At 34.5% G+C, this 26703-nt stretch overlaps 1 protein-coding gene across 2 annotated transcripts in view; it reads left to right on the top strand.

The window, feature by feature from the left end:
- Positions 1-1368: 1368 nt before the first annotated feature.
- LOC149831588 (uncharacterized) overlaps positions 1369-26703 on the top strand; it is a 40457-nt gene continuing 15122 nt past the window's right edge. Inside the window, exon 1 of one of the 2 annotated variants that reach the window (XM_090014000.1) lies at positions 1369-1547. In XM_090014000.1, coding sequence (XP_089870126.1) covers positions 1512-1547 — 36 coding nt within the window. In that variant the 5' untranslated portion in view covers positions 1369-1511. The remainder of the gene's footprint in view (positions 1548-26703) is intronic. The other variant, XM_090014001.1, reaches the window with a different exon arrangement.

Below are 26703 nucleotides of genomic sequence, written 5' to 3'. Positions count from 1 at the left end.
TAATAAAATATAACTTTTTCTTGTGTTAATCAATTAAAATACAAACATATATATGCCTCATGTAGGTCAAGATGAGGCAAACATGTTTAATCTTGAAGCTAAAAAGCTAGCAAAAATAATGTAAGATTATATATTTCTTTGTGACCTACTTTGTATAGTTGTGTTTAAAGTCTCTTTTGCTTTGGTTGAGTAAGTGTTGAGTCACTTGTAATTTTTTTTGGTTCAGGTTAATCAATACTTTCAAAGGTTAACCCGTAGATCTGAACTATAAGATGCGCTTGGACAAAATAGTGAATGAATTTAAATGCATTGATCTTTCTTTGTTCACCCTAGTTGTAGTTACCTTCAAGTGATTGCAATTTCTTTCTCTCTTTTTTTTTCGTTCTCTTGCACTCTCTATAATTAAAGCTTTCACAACGGCAAATGAGCCATCAGATAAGCTTGCGGCGATAAAGAAAAGATCGTCGTACCGCACTGGCCTATTGAAAAAATAAGCCGGTGACAATATATTTGGTGTTTTTTTATAGGTTGGGTTTGGTATAATTGAAATGTTGGTTTTATTTCTCACCCGTCTGTAAAGATGGGCCATTATTCAAAACCTACGAGTGGTGTCGCTTGTTGCAATGTTTTGTCACTGCCAGCATCTCACGGACAGACCTTGTGCAAACTTAGTTGGCTCAGGGCCACATGCAACCACATGATTCATGAAAGCCCTAGAAGCTTCCAGGATCATATAAGGTAAATAAGCAACATGCACATGTAATTAATATCCTTAGAAACAAAATTAGCCTCGTAGCACCACAAACCCCTTATTTTCCCCAAAATAGTATCATTATCTTCTTAATTAAGGAACAATAATAATGCAATGCGGCTCGCAATCAGCTATCTGACTCGGGGAACCAATTCGACTCGGTGACAGTCAAGGACTGTCATCTTCCTACTCCTATAGCGGAAATCAATATTCTTTTATAATTACTTGACATTGCATATCGACTAGCTGACTTGAGGCTCGAACACCACTCTGTGACTCGGTCTACCCCTTAGCCTCAAAAGCTTGCTTAATTTCGAGTGTCTTGTACAACTTAGAGCAGTCATACTAGCTCTTTTTGCATCAAGCCGAGTCTTTGACCGGGGACACATAGCGATCGGTCGCGATCCTACTGACTGCAGACCAAGTCCCAAGCCAAGAGGGTGTTGACCGAGTCCGAGTGTTCCTCCTCTTGAGCCTTTCCCAAGCCTTGCCGAGTCAGAAATCTGGTTCGGTCAAGAAGATAGAAAGAGTAACATTAGGATGCGCGCGTGTGCACAACAAGACATGAACCGAGCGCTTTTACATGATGGGGGAAAGTTCGTTTCTTTTGCGTGTTCACATCTCTCTCTCTCTCTGCTGATCTCTTCGACGTGTTTGGTCTCTCTCTCTCTCTCTCCCTCGGCTGATCTCTTCGACGTGTTTGGTGGTACCCAACAATCCTTGATGTGATATAATTTTCTCGCTTTTGATTCCATCTTGGATGATGGACGTGGATTCTCGTCAATATGAGCATGTGGTATGGATTTCCTTTTGAATCTGATGGATTATTAGTGTATCAGTTTAAATATGTGAGTAGTGCCAGAAGCTATTATGTGGGTATCTTTATTTTTGTCTGATTGGAGTTTAGATTCTCTTGTTTGATTCTTTTGATGGTATTGCTGTTGCTTGGTTTGTGTGGCATCTAAGTTATACATGGCGGTATTGATAAATGGTTTTCTTCTCTGTGATTGCAAATGGTAGAAAAAAATTCTCTATTTCTTATTTTTCCTTCGTTGGCCGTGATAGAGACGGTAGGAATATGATGTGATCTATTACTTTATGAGTTTGTCCATGATTCAGTAATTCAGATTGGATGGTTTGAATGGTTGTAGAGGTTACTGTGGGATTCCCTGACTCTGGTTTATTCAAAAGTTTGTTTTTTCTTTTGGTGGTTAAGGGGAGGGGTTGTATGAATGGGTTTTGAATTGAGATGGCTACTATTGTGACTTACAAGAAGATTTTAATTATATATACGACTAGAAATATGTGCGTTGTATTTGCATTATTGTCTTACTGGAAGCATCATTTGATATGGAGCACTCTACTATATGACCCTTCTTTTGGGTACTTTGTATCTTGTACTAGAATCTGGTTATATAGCAACAATAAGAATTATTAGTATCATGAACATCTCATTGTATAGACTTTGCATTGTTTGGAAGGTAAGTGTTGAGTGCACTTTTAGGAGATGTCTTATACAAGTCAATAATGTCATTCATGGCAAGGGATTCTGAATGCACATTATCTTGCCAGCTCCATTTTTGCTGAACTTTTAGATATGGAATTACAAATGATAGGGGCATATCATTTTTGCAGTATTTTCAGATCTCTTTTGAGGTTACCGATTACACAAAATGTCTACCCTGTTTCATATATGTTCTAGTTAAAATTTATGTGCATTGCGTTGTTGGACTGCCATTTTTTGCATGATCAGCTATAAATGACACATCACTATCTATATGTATGGACATAACAAATGCAACTGCACACCTTTAGGAAAGAGTAACTTAGATTTTTGTTCAAAAGCATTTGTGGGAGAAATTTTCAAGAATCTTAGGTGGCATGCAATTATTCAAAGATACTACTGTATGAAAGGCTTCTGACTGAAAGTCTTTCCTTAAGCCTTTGCATAGGGCATAGTACCAATAGTCTCAACCATGTTTGCGCTTTCTTTCATACATCTATACCATTATGTGTGTAGGGACTATTAGAAAAGGAAGTCTTCACGTTCAGCTGTGTAGGAAAAGAAGGAACAAAATAACGGAAGAAGGGGCTGTAGGAAGAAAAGACGTCAGAGACACAGTCTCCGTCTATCAATGTATTAATATATTGAGTACAAAATTTTAGGGTACGAAAATACCCTCTAGCAATATCTTAAATTACATTACATAATAACTGGATCTTGACCCGGTTCAGTACATGGATCGGGTCGGGTCTTGTACATACACAAGTTGGGTCCAAGACCCAATAACGACTTCTTTTCAGCCTCCCTCAAGTTGTGCATGGTCTTGGACCATGAACAACTTGCCTTTCAGAAACCAAAATCTGTCCTTTGTCAGCCCTTTGGTGAAAATATCAACAACTTGCTTTTCAGTTCGCATGAACATGGGCTCAATCTCCTTTTCTTCAACCTTTTTCCTAACAAAATGCTGATCTATCTCAATATGCTTTGCTCGACTATGATGAATGGGATTGAAAGACATATTGATGGCACTTTGATTATCACACAGTAGCAGTGATCGAGCAATAGGTTCTCCCATTTCCGTTAGGAGATGCCTTATCTATGTGGCTTCAGCAGTGGCAGCTGCCATCGACCTGTATTCAGCCTCAGTACTTGACCTAGCAACCGCCTTCTATTTTCTACTGCTCTAAGATACCATGTTCGATCCAATGAAGCTGCAATAACCAAATACTGACCGTCGTTCATCTGGATCACTCGCCCAATCAGCATCAGCATAAATAATGATCTCATGGCCGCCGCCTGGATCTAATTCACTTTTCTTATATACCAGCCCATCACCAATTGTACCCTTCAGATAACGAAGTATTCGTTTGACTGCCTCCATATGCGACGTATGAGGTTCATGCATAAACTGAGACACCTGATTAACCGAATATACTATATCAAGTCTAGTAAAAGTCAGATATTATAGCATGCCAACTATGCTACGATACTTAGTGGGATCTCCATATATATCCCCTTCTTTAGAACTCAGTTTCTGATGAATGACACTTGGAGTTGCTAATGGCTTACAATCTGTCATACCTGCCCTGCTGAGAATGTCCAACGTGTATTTGTGTTGAGTAAGTGTGAGTGTATCACATCTTTTATCAACTTCCACCCCAAGAAAATACCGCAGCTCCCCTAAATCTTTCATTTTGAATCTTTGATTTAATAACTTCTTCACCTCCTCAATGTGACTTTTGCAGTTCCCTGTGATGACGATATCATCAACATATATCAATAGGAGAGTAGTGACATCTCGTTCATTGTGAATGAATAACGAGTGATCCAGAAAGGATCGAGAAAAGCCATGCCTTTGTATCTCTAGTGAAAAACTCTCGAACCAGGAATGAGAAATTTGTTTCAATCCATAGAGTGCCCTCTTTAGTTTGCATACATACTGCTTGGCATCTTGTTCTGCATACCCAGTGGGTTGCTCCATGTAGACTTCCTCTTTTAAATCCCCGTGTAAAAATGCATTTTTTACATCTAACTGGCTCAATGTCCATCCATGTTCAATGGCTAGACTCAACACAATGCGAATGGTTCCCATCTTAACCACAGGACTGAAAGTTTTATCGAAATCTTGTCCTTGTTCTTGTGTGAATCCCTTGGCTACAAGTCTAGCTTTATACCTTTCGATACTTCCATCTGGTTTATACTTTATCTTGTATACCCATTTTGACCCAACGACATTTCTATTTAGTGGTCTAGGCACAATCTCCCATGTCCCATATTCATGTAAGGCTTCCATTTCTTCGACCCATCTTCTAGAACTTGCAGCTTGATAGAACATGAGAGGCTCATCCTCTTTATTTATGGACGTCAAGAATAGTTGAAAATCCAATGAATTTTTTTTATAGCTTACCCATCTGTCAAGCGGATGTCGAATCCGTGAGGATCTTCTGATATTCATCATCTGTGGAGCAGGATCAGAAGGATCCGTATCTGTACAAGGAATGGATGAGGGCTCTTTCTCTCGCCGGGTGTATACAACACCCTTATACCTTGTTGACTCCAAGTTTTGTGTGACAATCTCTTCTGTTTGAGTTGCATTTGCTGATTCTTCATATATCTCCTTTTGACTGCAGTCTGCTGGGCAATCTTCCTTAGCACTGGAGAAGAGTTCTGAATTTAACCATGGGTAGTATACCTCAACACTCGGACTTGAGTTAACAACATGAAGACTTGAATTAGGCGGCTGATCATCAAAATTCAATTCATCAAAAACTACATTTCTTGATATTTTGACGCGTTTTCTCAATGGATCATAACACCTATACCCTTTGTAGTCTTCAGCATATCCCATAAACCTGCATTTTAAGGCTTTGTCTTGAAACTTATGTCTCAATGAACTGTCAATGTGAACATAGCAAATAGACCCAAACACACGTAATTCATGATAATCGGGTTGTATGCCAAATAGAGAAAAATATGGTGACTTATTTTCTAAAATGGTCATGGGCAGTCGATTTATCACATGAACTGTGGAATGAAAGGCTTCAGTCCATAGTGCTACAAGAAGATTGCTCCCGTGCATCATGTTCATTGCACTCTCAACAATATGTCGATGCTTCCTCTCAGCAATCCCATTTTGTTGAGGTGTATGTGGGCAAGACACTCTTCTCTTTATCCCATTATGTTGAAGAAAACTAACAAAGTCACTAGAGGCGAATTCACCTCCTCCATCACATTGGAAATTGAGAATGTTGGTAGAGAAATGGTTCTGAACAAAGGAATGAAATTTCTGAAACAATCCAAAAACTTCTGATTTGTGCTTCATGAAAAATATCCAAGTATAACGTGAATAACTATCAACGAAAATGAGATAATATTTACTGCCAGAAAGAGAAGCAATTGGGGCAGGGCCCCATGCATCAGAACATATGACCTCAAAGGGCCTTGAAGCTCTCTTGTTAATGGAATTGAATGGCAAAACACGACTCTTACATAAATGACAACTAGAACACTTTATATCAATGACTTCTGAACTCAGACTGGACTTAGGAATGAGATTATTCGAGACAAGTTTTTCAATAAAATAACGACCACAATGACCCAAACGACTATGCCAAAGTCTTGGCTTATTACATTCAGAAATGGCAAACACAAACTCAGAAGGAGCGAGAAATTGATGTTGATGAGGCTTCAAGGATGAATAGTCAGAATGAACAGATGAAGGATCTTCTTGAAAGATGTACATGTTGCCCCATCTTTTTCCCTCAACGAATGTCTTCCTCGTGCGAAGATCCTTAACATAAACAGAAGGGGGAGTAAATTCAACTGAAGCATTAACATCATCAACAAGTTTTGAGACAGAAACAATGTTCTTCTGAATATTAGGAGCATGAATAACATTTGGAAGGTTAAGAGAGGACTTGGACATGGGTATAATGGCATTTCCAATGTGTGAGATAGAATGATGAGAACCGTCTTCCGTGACTATGCTATTCTTACCAACATAAGGAGAGAGATTCAAGAGTTTACCCGCATCACCCGTGACATGAGTCGCTGCTCCGGAGTCGACGTACCAAGTGCCTTTATCATTTTGCTTCATATTCAAGTCTGCCAAGGCTGCCAACAACAACTCTTTTACTTCTCCATCCCTCCTAGCCTCTGCTTGTGGAGCTTTTCCCTTGTTTTGAGGATTGAACCAACAATTTGCTTTAATATGCCCTTTCTTGTTACATAAAAAACAGGTGGGAATGAGCCTTTGTCCTTGTATATTGGGCGTTGAAAGTATACCACGACCTCCAAAAGTATTTCTCCCGTGGCCTCCCCTTCCTCGAAAGAAATTTCCTCTACCTCTACCATAAGTCATTCCCATGGCCAGCACATCTTGGGTTCCTGAATGTCCATGAATGTCTTCAGAAGATCCTTTCAGAGTCATTTCATATTGCAATAGTTTGGCACGAAGGTCTTCAAATTTTGGAAGTTCTGGTAAACATAATAAAGTCGTCGTCATAGCATGATAATGTGACCCCAACCCACTAAAAGTTTGTTGTACCTTATCCTTTTCACTGACGAGACACCCCACAATAGCCAGCTGATCCGTGATACCTTTCATTTTGTTCAGGTATTCCATAATAGACATGGAATCTTTCTTCAACATTTGAAATTCTCGCTTGAGAAACATGATTCTCGCCTCAGAGATCTGCGAATATGTCTGAACTAGCTTGTCCCACAATTCTTTGGCCGAACAATCATCAGGAATGGATACAAGAACCTCTTGTGAGAGGGTTGAAGTGATGTATGCCACTAACGATTGATCCCTTTTCATCCAAGTAACATATTCTGGATTCTTGAGAAGAACAGTAGATTGCGCCCCTTTATCGTCCATCTTTTCCTGCGAAGTGAATTCTGGAGGAGGTGGAACCGATCCATTCAGATGATCAGAGAGGTCCTGACTCCTTATGAATGGAACAATCTGTCTTTTCCAGGTTAAGAAGTTGGAATTATTCAATTTTTAGATACTAGTTGACCGAGAAAGTTAGAGGAGAGACCTGACTGCGGAAGAGGGAAATCCATTTGAGAGGAAAGTAAATTATGACAAAAATCGGCACAGAGATATGAAAGAAAGTTATGATAGAGAATAAAAGTTTGACAGGGAATGAAATAATATTCAGATAGAAAAATAGAAAGATGATCATATATACTATTTCAGAACTGTGTAAGGCACACAATAGATCTGAAATAATATTCAGTTAAGTGAGACAAATAATGAAGAACTCGTGTGGACAGAAGAAACAAGAAAGGACAGATCTGAAATAACCAGCAGGTATAAAGAATAGAAAGGGAAGCTCGACTTTTGCGTGAAACAGGAGAAAGTGAATCAGATTCACGTGCCTGAGCAAATCACGTGAAGAGTTAGAAAGTAAAGCAAGAGAAGAAGGGCCAGGTTCACGTGATTAGGCAAATCGCGTGAAAGAATAGGACTCGAATCCAATAGATAACAACAGACTGAATATGATTCAGATCTGCGATGGAAGATAGAAAAGAGAAGAGGAAGAATCGTTAACTTAACAGAAAAGAAAAGTAGGAAGATAGTTGGAAACATAATCCACTAGGTAACAACAGACTGAATATGATTCAGATCTGCGATGGAAGATAGAAAAGAGAAGAGGAAGAATCGTTAACTTGACAGAAAAGAAAGGGAGAATAACCTGTCGACGAGGAAGAGAAAATCGATTTTTCACGTTGACAGAGTGAAGCCGAGACAACTCTTCACACCCAGAAGTCACGCTGCTCTGATACCATATTAGAAAAGGAAGTCTTCACGTTCAGCTATGTAGGAAAAGAAGGAGCAAAATAACGGAAGAAGGGGCTGCAGGAAGAAAAGACGTCAGAGACACAGTCTGCGTCTATCAATGTATTAATATATTGAGTACAAAATTTTAGGGTACGAAAATACCCTCTAGCAATATCTTAAATTACATTACATAATAACTGGATCTTGACCCGGTTCAGTACATGGATCGGGTCGGGTCCTGTACATACACAAGTTGGGTCCAAGACCCAATAACGACTTCTTTACAGGGACAAGAAATTTCTTAGTTACCTCCACTATCTACAAGCGGTTACTTAAAAGCGATGTGGTTATTCTTCCATCACTTTTGAAAATTTTAATGTCTCAAGTTGATCTCAATAAAGGTCTTGAAACTTCTGAAAACAGAAAATACATTGAATTTTATTTAAAAAAGAGTAATAATAAATAAAGGTCTTATAATGTATAAAAATTGAATAAATAATTACAAGGAGCGGTTTCCTGAACATCTGAATGGAGAGTATGAAAAGGATAAAAAGGTTCTTTCTTTTATTTATTAAATAGTAAAAGATAACTTTTAAAAAATGTGCAACAAACTTTTACAAAATGTGCAACTCTCACATGCTTAAGCTGAAAGTATCATAAAAAAACAGAATATACCACACCACTATTATGCAAAGCATCTAAAAACTCATTATGGAAATGATCAAGATGACTATGCCATAGTTTATGGCACTCTTTATCATGAATTTGAACATCTAACACGAGAATAAAAGACACTAACTAACCACATTCTTCCATAGGATCTGCTTTTAACGCATATATGTTTCAATGCTGATCATTCTTAGCAAACACTTGATTTGTATATGGGTCCTTCTTAACAATGAGAGGACATTTCTTTTTTGTCCAAGTTACTTCTGTTTGTGCCCAAATCACTTTGTGCATATCGGGAATATCTACATTCACAGATTCGAGTTCCACATCTATGAATTGGGATATCTAGAGAAAATAACATTAAAATCATACTTATGAATAGGATGAGACAGAGAAACAAAATAGTGCTTAATTTGTTGGAACAAAAAAAGTGCATAGAAGATTCAAACTGAAGATGTAAGAATATGTGCAAGGTCTGTATAAGACATATAGTACATGTTGCCATTACTTGTTACAAATTTCCCTTTTCCTATATAGGAGATTAACATAGAAAATTATTTGTATTACCAGAAACGTGATCAACAACCCTATATCCACATTCCATGAACCATTTCCTATGGTCTGCATACTCAAATTTAATGCATTAAGGCTGCATTATCTAAGTTTGGACCATCATTGCTATTTCCACTTATCAACTTCACATTGGGTGTGGATGCATTATTGGCTGGTCTTCTTTAAGAACCATTCCATTTGCAATATTTCCATGATAGTGCCAATAAATTGGATAGAAAGTGATGATGGATTCTACAATATGTTCAAGAATGAAGCATTTGTTTTGCACGTAATTGAACAAACATTAAAGAAAACAATACCCGAGGGTTTGAAAGTAGCAGAGTGTTCATTCCATGAGCATTTATTTGATCAAATCACTACATTATAGGATCAGACTGTGTTTCTCATTGTAGTTATTTCTTAAGTGAAGCCTTTTTCAAATAATCTTGTTTTTCAATATTTTCTGCTAACATCACTTCTCTATTTAACTTTTAGACCATTCGCCTATATAATCAATCAGTCTGTCTACAACTTCTCATAGTTTGATGTTTGTGCAAGGTCTATCACAAAGGGCTAAACACAAGCCACTAGTGGGCACACTCACAAATATCACTCAAAGAACACAAGAGTAAAAATGATATAATATTATTCACTTAGAAAAGAGCTTGAGAAAAGCATTCGAGAGAAGGGGACAAAAAGTTCCATTTATAGGCTAAGCACAAGGGCTATAAGGTCAAAAAACCTTAATGCCTATGACAAAAAAAAAAGAATAAAAATATTAAATCTGCCCCTAATGAGTAGAACCTATTACAAAATAACCAAAATGCCCATAGAGGACATTACCTATTACAAGCCAAAAAAAGATTATATATATATATATATATATAACAACCCCTCAAACTGACAGTGAGATAACTAAAAGTTTGATAATGAGGAAAGAAAACCGAGGTGACGACAAGGCTTTGGTCAAGAAATCTGCAAGTTAATCTCTTCATAGCACAATAACTTGTACCCTTCGTATCTAAACCAAATTGCCTATAGTAGGTTCAAATTCAACCATAAAAACTAACAAAGCATGTGATACTGTAACTTCTACTTAATAAAACCGACTAATCATTTTATATGCTTTTTCCTTTCATTCTTATTGTAGCAAACATGGGTTATACTTTTGACTACCTGCAGCTGCTTAACAATGTCTTGTTATTTCAAGCGTTGATGGAACAAGGACATCAATCAGCCTTACACTTGCAGATTTCTTAAAGCATTCTTCACTTAACACCCTCTAGTTCGTTATATTAAACAAAGTTTTTTTTTTCTTGTTTATTTTATTTGCATTCTCAATTTTCAGCCGTTATTGGATTAGCAGAATTATTCATTTTCCATTGGGAAACAAGATTAACATTAAAAAACAAAGATAATATTCTGAACTTTAATAAATGATGCAAGTTTAAGAGGCAAACAAATTGTTATCTACAGGTACATGAAGTAAATGATCTTCCTCATGCCCCATAATGACCTACGGAAGCTCTAACAAATGATAAGAATCATAAGATAACTAACCACCTCTCTCACCCTTCTTGTTTAAGATTTCACCTTTCTCTGTTAATCTGACTATATATAGCACCAATTATAAGCTATTTCTTTTCTCATTTGTGGCGGCAATTGTGATCCTTGAGATTCAATCAATCATAAGGAACCTGAAGTCTCTCTAATTTGCTAGTATAATGTGTCAATCACTGTGAAATGAGATTTATACCATTTTTTTTTTATAAGTTACAACTTATATGTCTCAGATAAATATTTATTTTTGTTAAGACACAAGAACACTCGCCTGCTCGCATGTATATATATATATATATATATATATATATATATATATATATATATATATATATATGCACGTGGTTATTTTTAAGTGTTGTCTCTATTTTGATATTGTATGCACTCTTGTGCTTGTGTAAGCCTTAGTGCTTTTTGGATTGTCTCATAGTGGACTTGTGCATGGGCACTTTGTGATTGTGTTCTTCATAAGCCCTTAGTGGGTTTTGTGCTTTGGACCATTTGTGGGTGTGATTTGTGCCTCTTGACTGAGGTGTGTGAAGACTCCATGTTTCATTACATGGTATCAAAGCGAGGGTGTTCTTGAACCTTCAAGGTGTGATCATCATGTGATCATGGTACTCATGTGATCGTGGTGCCCAAGAGGATGTGTTGTCTACGTCTTTCTCTCTCATAATCTTTCAAGTTAAATGGAGCTACATGATGTGGGCTTTAGTATGTATTCTAAAATCCTTATATATAACTATTTTTTAGTTCTCTACCTTTAAAAAGGGTATTTATATATTTTTGAAAAATTTGTTTGAAATATTATGGTTATTTCTTAATCGTGTAAAATGTGTTTTCTTTAAAAATTAAATTAAAACCAGAGTTTGTGTTTTGACATTAACTCATAAGTATCATATTGTTGAGCTCTTTATGATAAATCCTTCATATTTATTTTTCTACAAAAATATATATTTTCTATGCTCTCATGTATATCCATTAGTAAATTTGTGTACGTGTTCATTTAAAGTACATACATTTATTTGAAAATTTAATGCTTTTATAATTATTGGTAATTTCATGCATATGTCAAGGCATGTTCTTTGAAATCTTGGTAATTTCATGCATATTGCATTTGGTGGTAAATGATTTGTCGGTGCATGAAGGTGTTCAACCCCTTCTTACATTATTTCTTCATCAATAGAATATTAGTGTTAACCACCTTGGGTGGATTTGGTGTGTGAGCCCATTTTGTGGCTTGTGGTGCTTTGGTGGAACTCTTTGAGTGCCCACTTTGTTGATTGGTGAACATCTTTGGAGACTTTAATTTCCTTGCATATTAATTCAAAGTTTATTTTGGGTATATTAGTGTCTTTATGATTATTTGTGCATATTCCTATAATATATTAAAAATTATGTTCTAAAGTAAGTATATGGTTTCTTAAGAACTCTAATTACTATGATTATATGTTTTCTATTCCTCTTCCTTTCTTGTTGAACAAATTAAATTTTTATTTTGAGTTTTTTATGGATGCCCTTTTGTGGGCTTTGTTGGTATGCCCCTAATGGACACTATTTTTCTTGATTAACGGTTCTTGTCATTTATAAAATATTAAATATTATAGTGGATTTTATGTGGCCTTAAAGTTATTACACTGTAGAATATGCATGAATTTTAATCTCTTTGCGAGTATCCATGATTGATTGTGCTTGGATATGTTCATGGTCTTGTGTATGGTTCGTTGAGAATCGTTGTAAGTTTTGACCCCTTTTATGTTGTATACCATTGTTGTCTCATAATAGACTAGATTGAGCTATCTCTCTATATATCTTGTTTATATTGGCCATACACATTCTTCGTTGTTATTGATGTAACCTTGATTGTCTTTAGTTACAAGGTTTATGAAAAATTATAAATTAATATCTTGTGTGCATTTGATAGCACAAATCTTTATAAGGTTTTTACCTAACATTATTAGACTTGATTTAAAACTTTCTTTTTCAAATCAGATATTTGATATGAACTCACCTATTTGGAAATTGAATTATGTGAGTATCAATTGTAATGAAGTATGCGGAATTACAAATAACAAAGTATAAAACACTTACAAGTTCAATAATGGACAATTACAAAAAGAATAGACAAACACTCATATGCACACACAAAAATTAAGTATTATTGAATGGTGAGAGAAAAGGAATGAATACATGTAGGGGGGACACCCCTATTTATATACAAAAGTGAGAGAGAGGGACCCTTGGAAGCTCCCCATTCATAGTCATTAGGGAGCTCCCAATGGTCATATTTATGACTGTTGGAGCCCCAGTGACTCCATGAAGTGGGGCTCAAAAGCTCATAAAACAAGAAAAAAAGAAAAGAAGAAAAATAAGAAAAGAAACAAAAAATAGTTGTTTCTAATAAACAACTATTAATACATATAAAAAGACAAAAATGCCCCTATTGGGCAATACATTAGAATACCGTTTTTTATATATATATATATATATATATATATATATATATAATACTCCTCCTTAAACTTTGCGGGGAAAGAATCGAAAGTTTGCTAAGGAAAAAGAGAAAACAAGGAGCAAGAAGAGCTTTGGTGAAAAAATCAACCAACTGATACTCCGAGGTGACATACAATAATGTAATAGTTTCTCTCAGATATTCATCACGAACATAATGACAATCCATTTCAATATCCTTGGTGCGCTCATGGAAAGTGTGATTGTTTGCAATATAAATTGCACTCTTATTGTCACAGCACATCTTCGATGGTGTTGAGATGATGATACCCATATCATTGAGAAGACTATTTTCATTGTTGTTATAGCCATAACACGATATTCGGCTTCGGTTGAAGATAAAAACACCTTTTGTTGTTTCTTACACATCCAAGAAATCAACGAATCTCCTAAAAAAATACAAAAGCCAATAGTTGAGATTCTATCATTTGGATTACCACCCCAGTCAACATTAGTATAAGCAGTTAAATCAAAAGATGAGGAAGAGGATAAGAAAATCTCTTTTGAAATGATGTTTTTAATATATCACACAATCATCATCACTGCTGCCATGTGTACTGTGGTAGGGGCGTGCTGAAACTGGCTGGCCGCATGAACAACATGAGCAATATCAGGTCGGGTAATGGAGAGGTTAGTGAGAGATTCAATTAATTGATGATATGGAGTAGGATCTTCAAGCAATACACCATCTTTGAGTCTTAATTTAGCATTTATGACTTCTAGGGTCTTCACTTTCTTTTCATTTGAAACTCTTGACTTAGCACATATGTTAGCAACTAATTTCATTTGAGAGAGAATATATCCTCTAGGGGAGTAGGCAATTTCAATTCCTAAAAAGTATCTCAAGAAACCCAAGTCAAACATATCAAAAGTTTTATTTAAGATTGATTTAATTTCAATAACTCCTTTATCGTTTCCTGTGATGATCATATCATCAATATATAAAGGAAGAATCACAATTATAATACCTGTTTTATTGACAAAGAGAGTAGCGTCAGTATAACAAGAAAGAAATCCTAAATTAATTAAAACATTACTAAATTTGTCATACCAAGCCTTAGGAGCTTGTTTAAGACCATACAAGGCCTTTTTAAGTTTGCTTTTTTTTTCCATTTAAATTAACCCTTAGAGGAGGTTCCGTGTAGACTTCCTCACCAAGTTCTTCATTCAAAAATGCATTTTTAACATCTAATTGAAAAATAAGCCATTTTTTAATAGAGGCAATGGCAATGAGAGCTCGAACACTTGTCATTTGTGCTACTGGGGCAATTGTTTCCTCATAATCTATTCCATATTATTGACTGTACCCTTTGGCAAATAATTTTGCTTTATATCTTTCTAATGATCCATCACTTTTGGTTTTAACTGTAAACACCCATCTATATCCTATAGGTTTCCTGCTTAAGGGAGGATCAACTATTTCCCATGTGTTGGCTTTCTTAAGAGCATTAAGTTCAAATTCCATTGCTTCATTCCAATGTGGGTATTTTTTGGCATCATTATAATGAGATGGTTCGTAATAAGAGTGAAGAGTTATTAAACATGCTGTAAAGTTTGGAGAAAATGACTCATATGATACAAATCTACTTGGAGCACTAGAGATACAGTTTGATTTTCTAGGTTGGGATTCTTCTAAAGATATGTTTTGAGAGAACTTGTCAAGGGCATATGGATGATTATCTTCACCCCGTCTAGTATACACATGTGTATCATTCGATGCTTATTCATTCAAATTCTCATGTTGATCACTATCCTTTTCATCAATTGCATGCTCAATACTAGAGTCATTGTCAAAAGATTCAAATACCTCAATAGAGTTAGACTCATCATTTCTTGGTAATAGATCAAATAGAAATGAATAATCAATTTTTTTTGTAGATTCTTTGCTATCAAACCCATTTTCATTTTTAAGAAAAGTAACGTCTTTTGAAACATAGTTTGTTATTTATTAGATCAAAACATCAGTATCCTTTTTTTATTTTCTCCGTAGCCTAAGAAAACACACTCAATGGCTTTTGGGGATAGTTTATCATTTTTATGAGTAAGAACATAGCACCTACAACCAAAGATTCTTAGTCTTTTAAAATCAGGAGTAATTTTAAAAAGCTTTTCAAATGGAGAAACATTGTTTAATGAGGACGAATGAGTTCTATTAATTAAGTTGAGGTTAGAACGGCTTCGGCCCAATTTTTTTTTGGAATATCCTTTGAAATTAAAAGAGTTCTAGTGGTTTCTATTATATGTCTATGCTTTCTTTCCGCTAACCCATTTTGTTGGGAAGTTCTAGGACAAGACCTTTGATGACAAATTCCATTTTGTTTTAAGTAATTTTGAAAATCATTAGACATGTATTTTTCTCTCAAATCCGATCTAAGAATAAAAAGGTTGCTTAAGAATTGGTTTTTAATCATGATATGAAATTCTTAAAAAAAAGAGAACACATCGGATTTATGATTTAGAAAATAAATCCATGTGTATCTAGTAAAATCATTAACAAAAATAACATAATATGAGTAACCTCTTGATATGATAGGTGAGGGACCCCATACATTCGTATGTACTAATTCAAAAGGCCGTGTAGAAACAAAAGTTCTTTGAGGAAAGAGGATTGCTTTCATTTTTCCAAAAATGCAATCTTTACAAGATATGTCTTTTTCATTACATGTATTTCCCCAAAAAGAAAAGAGAGACATCTTCGAAAAGCTAGGGTGGCCAAGTCTCTTATGCCAAGTATTAATACTTTCGATATATATAAAATTATAAAATGACTTGGGTGGAAGGCATAAAAATCCATAAAGTAAAGATCGCCTCTCCTATGGCCTTGCCCAATCAGCTTCTCTGACTAGAGATCCTGTAGAGTGCAATCTTTAGGTGAGAGAAATTTTGCAACCATGATCGAAAATTTGAGAGACGAAAAAAAGATTTAAATTTAATTTTGGAACCACCCTTATTTTTGGAACAATTTTTTTTTTTAGAATGTTTTGAATCAAGTGTTCCAATACTTTTAATTTTTAATGAAGTTCCATCGGCCGTTGAAACATAAGATGAAGTATGATTAGTGTAAATTTTGGAAAGAACATTCTTATGAGGTATCATATGAAAGGAAGCAGCTGAATCAAGAATCTACATACCTGAAGGAGATGAGGAAGATGCAATGGCAACACCCGAAGTGGAGGATCACTTGAGAAGTTGAAGTGCCTCCGATATTTGGTTAATTGTATCTTTAATATCTTTTCCATTTTTGCTTGCTTCCTCTTTCTTAGGTGTGATTTCTCCAACGTAAGCAATTTTACCTTTAAGCTTTGGACATACTGGTCTAATGTGTCTCGGTTCATTACAATGATAGCAAGTGACTCCTTTTCTATATCTACTATTATAGTTGGGCCCATTACCATAGTTATTTTGTTTTACAAAGTGGGGTGACTTATAGGTTTTTATATTGGAACTCAGCCTAGTAACGGCCAAAACATCATCATTTTTATTGGTCATACCAAGACGAGTTTCTTCTTGATATACCTTGGCAAGAGCATATTCAAGGGGCATAGCTTTGGTTCTATGAAGGAGAGATGATCTCACTTGTTCAAATTCCGGTCTTAGACCATGGACGAATTGAAAAAAGTGCTCATTCTCAATTTGCTCTCTTCTCATTTCAATATCTTCAGGAGCCACCCATTTAGGCTCAAGAAAAGCTAATTCATCCCAAAGATGAGACAAAATGCTAAAGTAATCCTAAACACACGTCCCCTTTATTAGTGAATCTAATTTTGTCTTTACAAAAATATTGTCTAGTAAGATCCTTTTGGGTATACATACCCTTAAGAAAGAACTAAGCTTCATTGACTCTTCTAAATTTAACAATGTTGGCACATATTTTTATGTCAACATTATTCATAAATGATGCCAAAATTTTGGCATGGTTACTTTCCCAATCTTCTACCTTTATTTGATGATCATTAATGACTTTAAGACGATCATCCCCAATGAGAGCTTTTTCAACACTTCAACTTTGGTGAGCTTCAATGATGGTTCAAGAGAGGTTTCCATCACAAAACCCCAAAGTTTCTTCCCTCTAAGATGATTTTCCATGGCCGATGCCCACATCAAGTAGTTGGATCTATTAAGTTTGAAGGAGAGCTTCACTCTTGATTCATGCTCCATGATAACAAGAGAAAGATAGAAACGAAGAAAGTGATAGCACCTTTGTCACGATCTTCAAACATCACAAAAAATGCTTCCAAGATCAAGAGAACCCAAATGGCTCTGATACCATGTAATAAAGTACGCGGAATTACAAATAACAAAATGTAAAACACTTACAAGTCCAATAATGGACAATTACAAAACAAGCACTCAAGTGCAGAGGAAGTCCACTAAGGGACAATGCCAAAAGACTAACAAAAACTAAGTATTATTGAATAAGGAGAGAAAAGGAATGAATACATGTAGGGGGGACACCTCTATTTATATACAAAAGTGAGAGAGAGGGACCCTTGGGAGCTCTCCATTCATAGAGTCGTTGGGGAGCTCCCAACAGTCATATTTATGACCGTTGGGACCCCAACGACTCCATGAAGTGGGGCCCCAAAGCTCATAAAACAAGAAAAAGAAAATAAAAGAAAAAAGAAAAAAGAAAAAAGAAAAAATAAGAAAAGAAACAAAAAATAGTTGTTTCTAATAAACACCTATTAATACATGTAAAAAGACAAAAATGCCCCTATCGACAATACATTAGAATACAAATTTATATATATATATAAATATGTATATATATACATATACATATTTTTAACATGAATTGTCTTTTGTGGCATTTGGATTGTCCATCATGGAATTTTATATGATGCATCATTCTCTTGACGTTTTTTGTTCAGAGATATTTGTTCGGGTGAGTTGTGTGCATCTTGTTTTATGTCAGATTAGATTGTCAACTTATGGTTTGGCTCTAACTGACGGTTGATTGATCTCTGGATTTGTGAGTGTATTACATCACTTATTTGTTAATTTTTCATCGTTATTATTATAGATGCTTATAATTATGTTTGTCTATGATGGCTATCTATTTTTGAAACCATGGTGTTTCAAAAGATTGTTAAAATTGCTATTCTTATTGGTGACATTAGTTTATTTTCATTACAAAGTCTCTTACGTCGTGTGTCCTTTCCTTTTTTATGCCTTTTATTTAAGTGTCATTTTATGTAGACAAAAGACATTGTTTATCAGTGTGGTGAGGTATGTGCACCTGATGAAACTGATGTTGTTTATAAGAGATTTTGGATTATCAGTGTGGTGAGTTATCTGCATCCATTGAAATTAATGCTGTTTACAGTTTTACAATCATTTGTAAGGTGAGATATGTGCACCTCTTGTGGATTGTAACTGTTTTGTATTGTTAGGGAGCTCTATATTGCTTGTGCATGGTCACAAAGATGATTGTTGCTGACATTTGTAATTGATCTCTTAATTTGTATTGCCAAGGAGCCTTGTATTGCCTGTACAGAGATAATTGTTGTTGACATTTATAATTGCGCTCTTGTTCTATTAGTTGATACACTTAAATTTTGAGGTTTGGAGGTCTAGTGAGGTGATTTGTTTGTGGTGGTCAAACTAGTGTTTTGATTTGTAAAATTCATTCATTATAATGTATGCGATTTTTCATAATTTTTCTAAACTCATTTGTTCTTTTATGAGAAATTGTTGAAATATTTTCATGCATTTTGCATTATATATGCCTTAGTGGCATGAGTACTCCATGATTGGTTGTCTTGCATAATTTTCATAAGTTTATGTATTTCTTTAGTAAAAACTCTTATGTATATGCCCATAGTGGCTATTGTGTGCTTCTGATTGCTCTTGAGATTGTTCTCACTATGTATTACTTGGTGCTTATTCCCTCCTATTATATTTGTGTGGATTCTCATTGGGATCCCTTTTTTGTATTTTCGCTTGTTTATAAGCATGTGCTATTGAAAGTTTGTTTATTATTATCTCTTAAAATTGGTCCATAAGTGACTTCTGTAGATGCATGAATGATATCGCTTCTAAAGATATAATTGATCTTTGTTTATTTGACTTCTCTTAATTAAGTGAGGGAAATCATTTCTTGTATATTCTGCAATGTAAAAATATTTTGGGATTTAAACTCTTTTGTGGGTTATTTCTTTATGGTATTAATGTTTGTTTAAAAAATTCATATTTCAGGTCTATTATGTATTATTGTGATAAATATATGTGTATTGAATAATGTATGTTTTCATGAATGTTTAAAATAATTAGTGAGTTATGAGCTTATCTTTGAGATATTTTGTGCATGCATTTCTCTTTTTGATAATATGCAATTCTGTTCTTTTATGAATTAAGAACTATGATTTCTTTATTTGAAGTAAATCATTTATTCATGGTATTAATGTTACTCGAAAAATCCTATTTCATGTCTTGCATGCATTAATGTGTTTTTTCTTGATAAATATGTGTTGATTAACCTAAAGTTAACTTCCTTCTATTTGTTGGCAGTTTCTTGAGTTTTTCACATCTTATGCATGATTGTGAAGTTTTCCTAGTAGGTTTTACTTTCTCATTTTGAGGTATTGGGGTATTATGCATATTTCCATAAATGTTTAAAGTGATTAATGATTTATGAGCATGCCTTCTTCCATAATATCAATATATTTTATGATTCTTTGTTTTTGTGATATATATGTTCTTTTATATAGTTGGCATATTTGGCTTGCTCTATTTATAGGTTCCCAAGTATTGAAGAACTGATTAGAGAAAATGATTGACAAAAATATTGGAGACTTTATATACCCTTTAATAGAAGAAACTAACGAATAAACATGATGAAGACTATGAAGACTTTTAAAGACATGGGTTCTTATGGATTTGCAAACCTATGGTTACATCACCATAAGTTTGAGGGGGGGTGTTAAGTTATATGTATAACTTCATATATAGTTATATATATTCAAGATATATGTGACTATAATGAATAATGTAATTTGAGTTGCCCACTAGGGGCATTTTGGTCATTTTGTATAAGTTAAAAAATAGGTTTTTATTTATTCTTCTTTTTAATTTTTGCATTTTTTATTTCTTTATGTAAAGGCATTGTTGTATATGCCTCCACATAGTCGTTGGGAGTAATCCTAACGGTCATAAATATGACCGTTGGGAGCCTCCCAACGTCTATTTTGGAGGGAGCCTCCCAACGTCTATTTTGGAGGCTCCCTCTTGGCCTCCTCTTGTCTATAAATAAGGGCTTAAGGTTCCTTGTATTCTAAGCTTCTTTGAAGCTCCTTGATAAATAAATTCATTAATTTTAAGTGTTATCTCTCTTTTGATATTGTATGCACTCTTGTGCTTGCGTAAGCCTTAGTGCTTTTTGGATTGTCCTATAGTGGACTTGTGCATGTGCACTTTGTGATTGCGTTCTTTATAAGCCCTTAGTGGGTTTTGTGCTTTGAACCATTTGTGGGTGTGATTTGTGCCTCTTGAGTGAGGTGTGTGAAGACTCCTTGTTTCATTACAATTATTAGGCTGGGTTCCAATGTAAGGGCCTATAAACTCCCTCACTTTGTAAAATAAAATAAATAAAATAATTGATCCAACTATAATAGTGGATATAGGAAGGGTGTTATTTGCCACTATTGTAATGAACCACGGTATGCCCAAAGCTTAAAGGCAAAATCACTTTCGTTGGAGAAATCACACCCAAGAAAGAAGAATCAAGCAAAAATGAAGGAGATATTAAAGATACGCTTAGTCAAATACTGAAGACACTTCAACAACTTCTCAAATCATCTTCTCCTTCGGGTGCCTCCATTGCATATTCTTCATCTCTTCCATGTATGTGAATTCTTGACTCGGGTGCTTCCTTTCATATGACACCTCATAAGAATGCTCTCTCCGAAGTTTGTATTGATTCTACTTCATCTTACGTTTCAACAACCGATGAAACTTCTTTAAAAATAAATAGTATTGAAACACTTGACTCAAAAAATTCTCAAAAATTTCTTGTTTAAAAAATAGTCTTTTTTCCGTGTTTCAAATTTTCGATCATGGTTGCAATTTTTTTTTCTCATGTAAAGATTGCACCGTGCAGGATCTCCAGTCTGGGAAACTGATTGGGCAAGGCCATAGGAGAGGCGTTCTTTACCTTATGGATTTTTTATCCCTTCGACCCAAGTCATTTTGTAATTATGTATAAGACAAAAGTATTGATACTTGGCATAAGAGACTGGGGCATCCTAGTTTTTCGAAGATGTATTTCTTTCATTTTTTTGGAAAATATTTGTAATGAAATAGATATATCTTGTAAGAATTGCATTTTTGGAAAAATGAAAGCTATTCTCTTTCCTCATAAAACCTTTATTTATACTTGATCTTTTGAATTAGTGCATTTGGATGTATGGGGTCCTTCACCGGTCATATCAAAAGGAGGTTACTCCTATTATGTTATTTTTGTTGATGATTTTACTAGATACACATGGATTTATTTTTTAAATCATAAATCCGATGTGTTTTCTTTCTTTAAGGAATTTTACATAATGGTTAAAAATCAATTTCTCAGCAACATATCTCTTCTTAGATCGGATTCTGGAGGAGAGTACATGTCAAATGACTTTTAAAATTACTTGAAACAAAATGAAATTTGTCATCAAAGATCTTATTCTAAAACTCCACAACAAAATGGGTTAGCGAAAAGAAAACAGACATATAATAGAAATCACTAGGGCTCTTTTAATTTCAAGGGATATTTCAAATTTTTTTGGGGCCAAAGTCATTTTAACCTCAACTTAATAAATAGAACTCCTTCGTCTTTGTTACAAAATCTCTCTATTTGAAAAACCTTTTAAATTGACCCAATTTTAAAAGACTAAGAGTCTTTGGTTGTAAGTGTTATGTGCTTACTCATAAAAATGATAAACTATCTTCAAAAGCCATTGAATGTGTTTTCTTGTCTTATGGTGAAAATAAAAAAGGGTACTGATGTTTTGATATAATAAATAACATGCTCTATGTTTCAAAAGATGTCACATTTCTTGAAAATAAAACTGAGTTTGATAGCAAAAGACCTAAAGAAATTGATTACTCATTTCTATTTTCTCTATTGACAAGACATGATGAGTGTAACTCTATTGAGGTGTTTGATTCTTTGGACAAGAACTCTAGTATTTATCATCCGATTTTTTATGAAGTTAGTCATCAAAATGAAAGTTTGAATGAAAATGTATCAAATAATTTGCATGTGTATACTCGACGGCGGGAAGGTAATCACCCATATGCCCTTGATAAGTTCTCTCAAAACATACCTTTAGAAGAATCCCAACTTAGGAGATCAAATCGAATCTCTAGTGTTCCAAGTAGATTTATATCATATGATTCATTTTCTCCAAACTTTAGAGCATGTTTAATAACTATGTTAAAATGTATTCCATATATATATATTTATATATACATACATACACCTATATATATATTATATATATGTATATGTATCTATATATATATATAATTTTGGTTGTAAATACCCTTTAAGGGTAAACTGTCATTTTTATATTTTACGCATATTCTCCTTGGAATATGATTGTATTTTTTCTTTCTTTATTTTTTTTCTATTCTTTTTTTTCTTTTTATTCCTTTTTCTAGCCTTGGGGGGGGGGCACACATAGACGTTGGGCCCCTCCAACGATCACAATTGTGACCATTGGAGGGGCTCCAACATCTATATGGAGCCCCTCCAAGGTCTCCTTTTTGGCTTCATAAATAGGGGTCTTCTCCCTTTGTAATTCTTAAGCTTTTTAGCAAAATCTCTCTCATTTCTTCAATAAAGCTTCATATTTTGTATGCCTTTGTGCATTTGTGCTCTCTTGAATGTATTGTGCCTTTGTGCACATTTGTTCCAAGTGTTCTTATTGTGCCTATGTGCACATGTTTTTTCACTAAGAACTTGGTGTTCTTATGTATATTGTCTCTTTAAAGACAATTTCACATGATATCAGAGCCAGGTTTGGAAGGAGAAAAGCTTGTGTATCGGGTCATCACGGTGGTTACCTCGAAAGTCGTGCCCACACTTCATTCTTGTGTCTTGGCGTGTGGAGCTCTTGTAATCCGCATCTAGTGAAGACACGCTACAAGCATAAAGAAGACCCGTTATGGTAAGTGCTTCATTTATTAAAGGCTTCTCTTGTCTCATAAAAAGCTTCTCAAATGGCCGAAAAAGACTCATTTTTCTCTTGGCTTCAAACTTAATGGCTCAAACTATCATGTTTGGGCCGAAAATATGGAAGCTCACATCAAGGGTAAGGGACTTTGGGGTTACATCCAAGGTACAATTGCGGAACTCAAGCAAAAAATTACTATAGTTAAAAAAGGAAAGATAAAGGTTCTTGATGGAGAGGAGAGAGCAAAAGCATTTGAAGAGTACAATAAAAGTATGAAGAATGAGAGATGAAAAACTACAAGATTCTCTCATGGATTTTTTTCTCGGTTGAGACTAGAGTTAATGCAAATATCTTGAAATTCAAGAAGGCGTCTCAAGTATGGGAATATCTTGAAAGGATGTATACCTCAAGGGATTTGTCCCACAAATATTATCTTCGAAAAAGGGTTTTGACCCTCCAACAAGGCGAATTGACTATTAGAGAGTATTTTGCCGAACTATCATCTATTTGGGATGAGCTTGCTATGCTTGAACCCAAATGGAGTGGAGAAGCCATTAAGCTTCGACACAAGCAATTAGAAGATCGGTTTTTTAATTTCTTGAATGAGATTAGATCCGAATTCAAACAAATAAGATCTTCCCTTCTATCATTTTTCACTTCTCCACCACTTGAAGACGTTCTTACCAAGCTAAGTGGAGAAGAAACTCGCATGGGATTGAGCAAGATCAATTCAAGTATTCTTGTGACGCCTTCAAACAAAGAAGAAAATGATGGAACATATGTCGTTTTAGACCAGGGAATAACTTGAAAACATACAAATCCCTTTATTTAAAAAATCAAAGAGCGAGAAAAAATGGTAGCCAAAATGGAAGATGAGATTATAGCAAAATTATATATCATTTTTGCAAAGAATAGGAACACATTAAACCGGTGTGTCCAAAATGGAAGAAGATGGCTATGTCTACTACATTTCAACTACATATGGAAGAAGGTTCATCTACTTCCACTAATGGAACAATTTTCGGGGGCCGCCATGTCAACCCTCTCTCCTCCTGGTAAGACTTCTTGACTTTTGGATTCGGGTGCCTCCTTTCATATGACTCCAAATATCTTCTCTCTTTTCGAATATTAAAAAAATGTATCTCTATCTTTTGTTCCAACCACGAATGACACTTATCTTGAAATTAAAGGTATTGAAAATTTTGAAAATCAAAGATTTTTTGTTTCAAAAATTAGATTTATACCAAAATTAAATTTAAATTTGCTTTCGGTCTCTCAACTCTCGGACCATGGGTGTGATATAAAATTTCCATCTAACAAATTTCTCATTTTGTTAAAGATCTTTGTAAAAGTGATTTCATTTGTAATGTTGCCCAACATAAAGATATAAATGTTTGGTACAAAAGACTTGGGCATCCCAATGTCAGTTGATTGGAGAAGGCTCTAGGAAGGGAGATCTATACTACGTGAATTTTCTTCAAATACCAAAGAACTCTTTTTGTAATATTGCCAAACATAAAGATATAAATGTTTGACACAAAAGACTTGGGCATCCCAATGTCATCAAGCTTTCTTATTTACATTTTGTTAAAGATCTTTGTAAAAGTGATTTCACTTGTAATGATTGTATTCTTGGGAAAATGAGAATCTTGCCTTTTGAACAAAGATCTATGTTTACAACCAAACCATTTAAACTCGTTCATTCGGATGTATGGGGACCGACACCCGTTATATCAAAAGGAGGGTTTGCATGTTATGTTATTTTTGTTGATGATTACTCTAGATATTGTTGGATATACTTTCTTAAACATAAACATGAGGTGTGTACATCTTTTAAAGCATATCACATGATGATTAAGAATCAATTTAATGAAAACTTAAAGATTCTTAGAACTGACTCCGGAGGTGAGTATCTCTCAAATGAGTTCAAAAATTATTTTGAAAATTATGGAATTGTTCATCAAAAGTCTTGTCCTAAAACACTTCAACAAAATGAATTAGCCGAAAGAAAACATAGACATATTATTGAAACCACTAGAATCTTACTTATTTCTCAAAACATTCCAAAAAGATTTTGGGTCGAGGCAACGCTTGCATCCGTTTATCTTATAAATTGTCTTTCATCCAAAAATTTAAATAAATTTTTTTCTTTTGAAATATTATATCAAAAGGAACCCGACTACAATAGATTGAGAATTTTTCGATGCAAATGTTTTGTTCTTACGGATAAAATGACAAACTCTCACCAAAAGCCATTCCTTGTACATTTCTTGGGTATTCCGAAACTCATAAAGGGTTTCGATGTTATGATATTAAGAATGACAAATTATATGTGTCTAGAAATGTAACCTTCTTGGAAAACATTACTGGTTTTGAAAAATGTAAACATTATGAAGAAAATGTAAACTATTCCTTCTTGTTTGAATTATTGTCTAGAGATGATGATGTTTCTAGTGATGATGAATTCACATATAATGATCTTAGTGATAATAAAGTAGAAGAAAATAAGAACTCTTCCCATCAATCTACCAATCATCATATTGAAGAAAAAACATCTAGTGATCTTATCACTTATACCCATAGAGATAAAAGCATTTTTAGAAGTGCAATTGAAAAATATAGTGAACCTACCCCTTCACAGGAAATAAATCCTTGAAGAACCGAAAGGACTAGAAAAGTTCCTTCTAGGTTTATATCATATGATTCTTTTTCACTTATATATAGAGCTTGTCTTAGCACCATTCACTCGTATGTGGAACCTAAAAACTTTGAAGAAGTCAAGAAGAGTGTTGAATGGAGAGAAGCTATGGATAGTGATCTTAGATCTCTTAAGAAAGCTAAGACATGAAAATTTCAAAATCTTCATAGGGGTAAGAAAACTATAGGGTGTAGATGGATTTTTAAAGTCAAGACCAAGAGTGATGAATCTCTTGAAAGATACAAAGCACACTTAGTTGCCAAAGGGTATAGTCAAGAATATGGAATAGACTATGATGAGACATTTGCCTTCGTTGCACGTATAGTTACCGTTAGATGTCTCATTACCATTGTTTAAATTAAAAAATAGAACATTTATCAAATGGATGTCAAAAATACTGTTTTGAATGGTGATCTTAACGAAGAAGTGTATATGGATGCTCCTCTATGTATGGAGATTCTTAAAGATCTTTGCCTACAAAAAACTTTTTATGGTTTGAAACAAACTCTC

The sequence above is a fragment of the Nuphar pumila genome, chromosome 7, assembly GCF_984573655.1.
Source record: "Nuphar pumila chromosome 7, dmNupPumi1.hap1.1, whole genome shotgun sequence".
Taxonomy (NCBI): Eukaryota; Viridiplantae; Streptophyta; class Magnoliopsida; order Nymphaeales; family Nymphaeaceae; genus Nuphar; species Nuphar pumila.
This window is presented reverse-complemented; position numbering and strand designations above follow the sequence as displayed.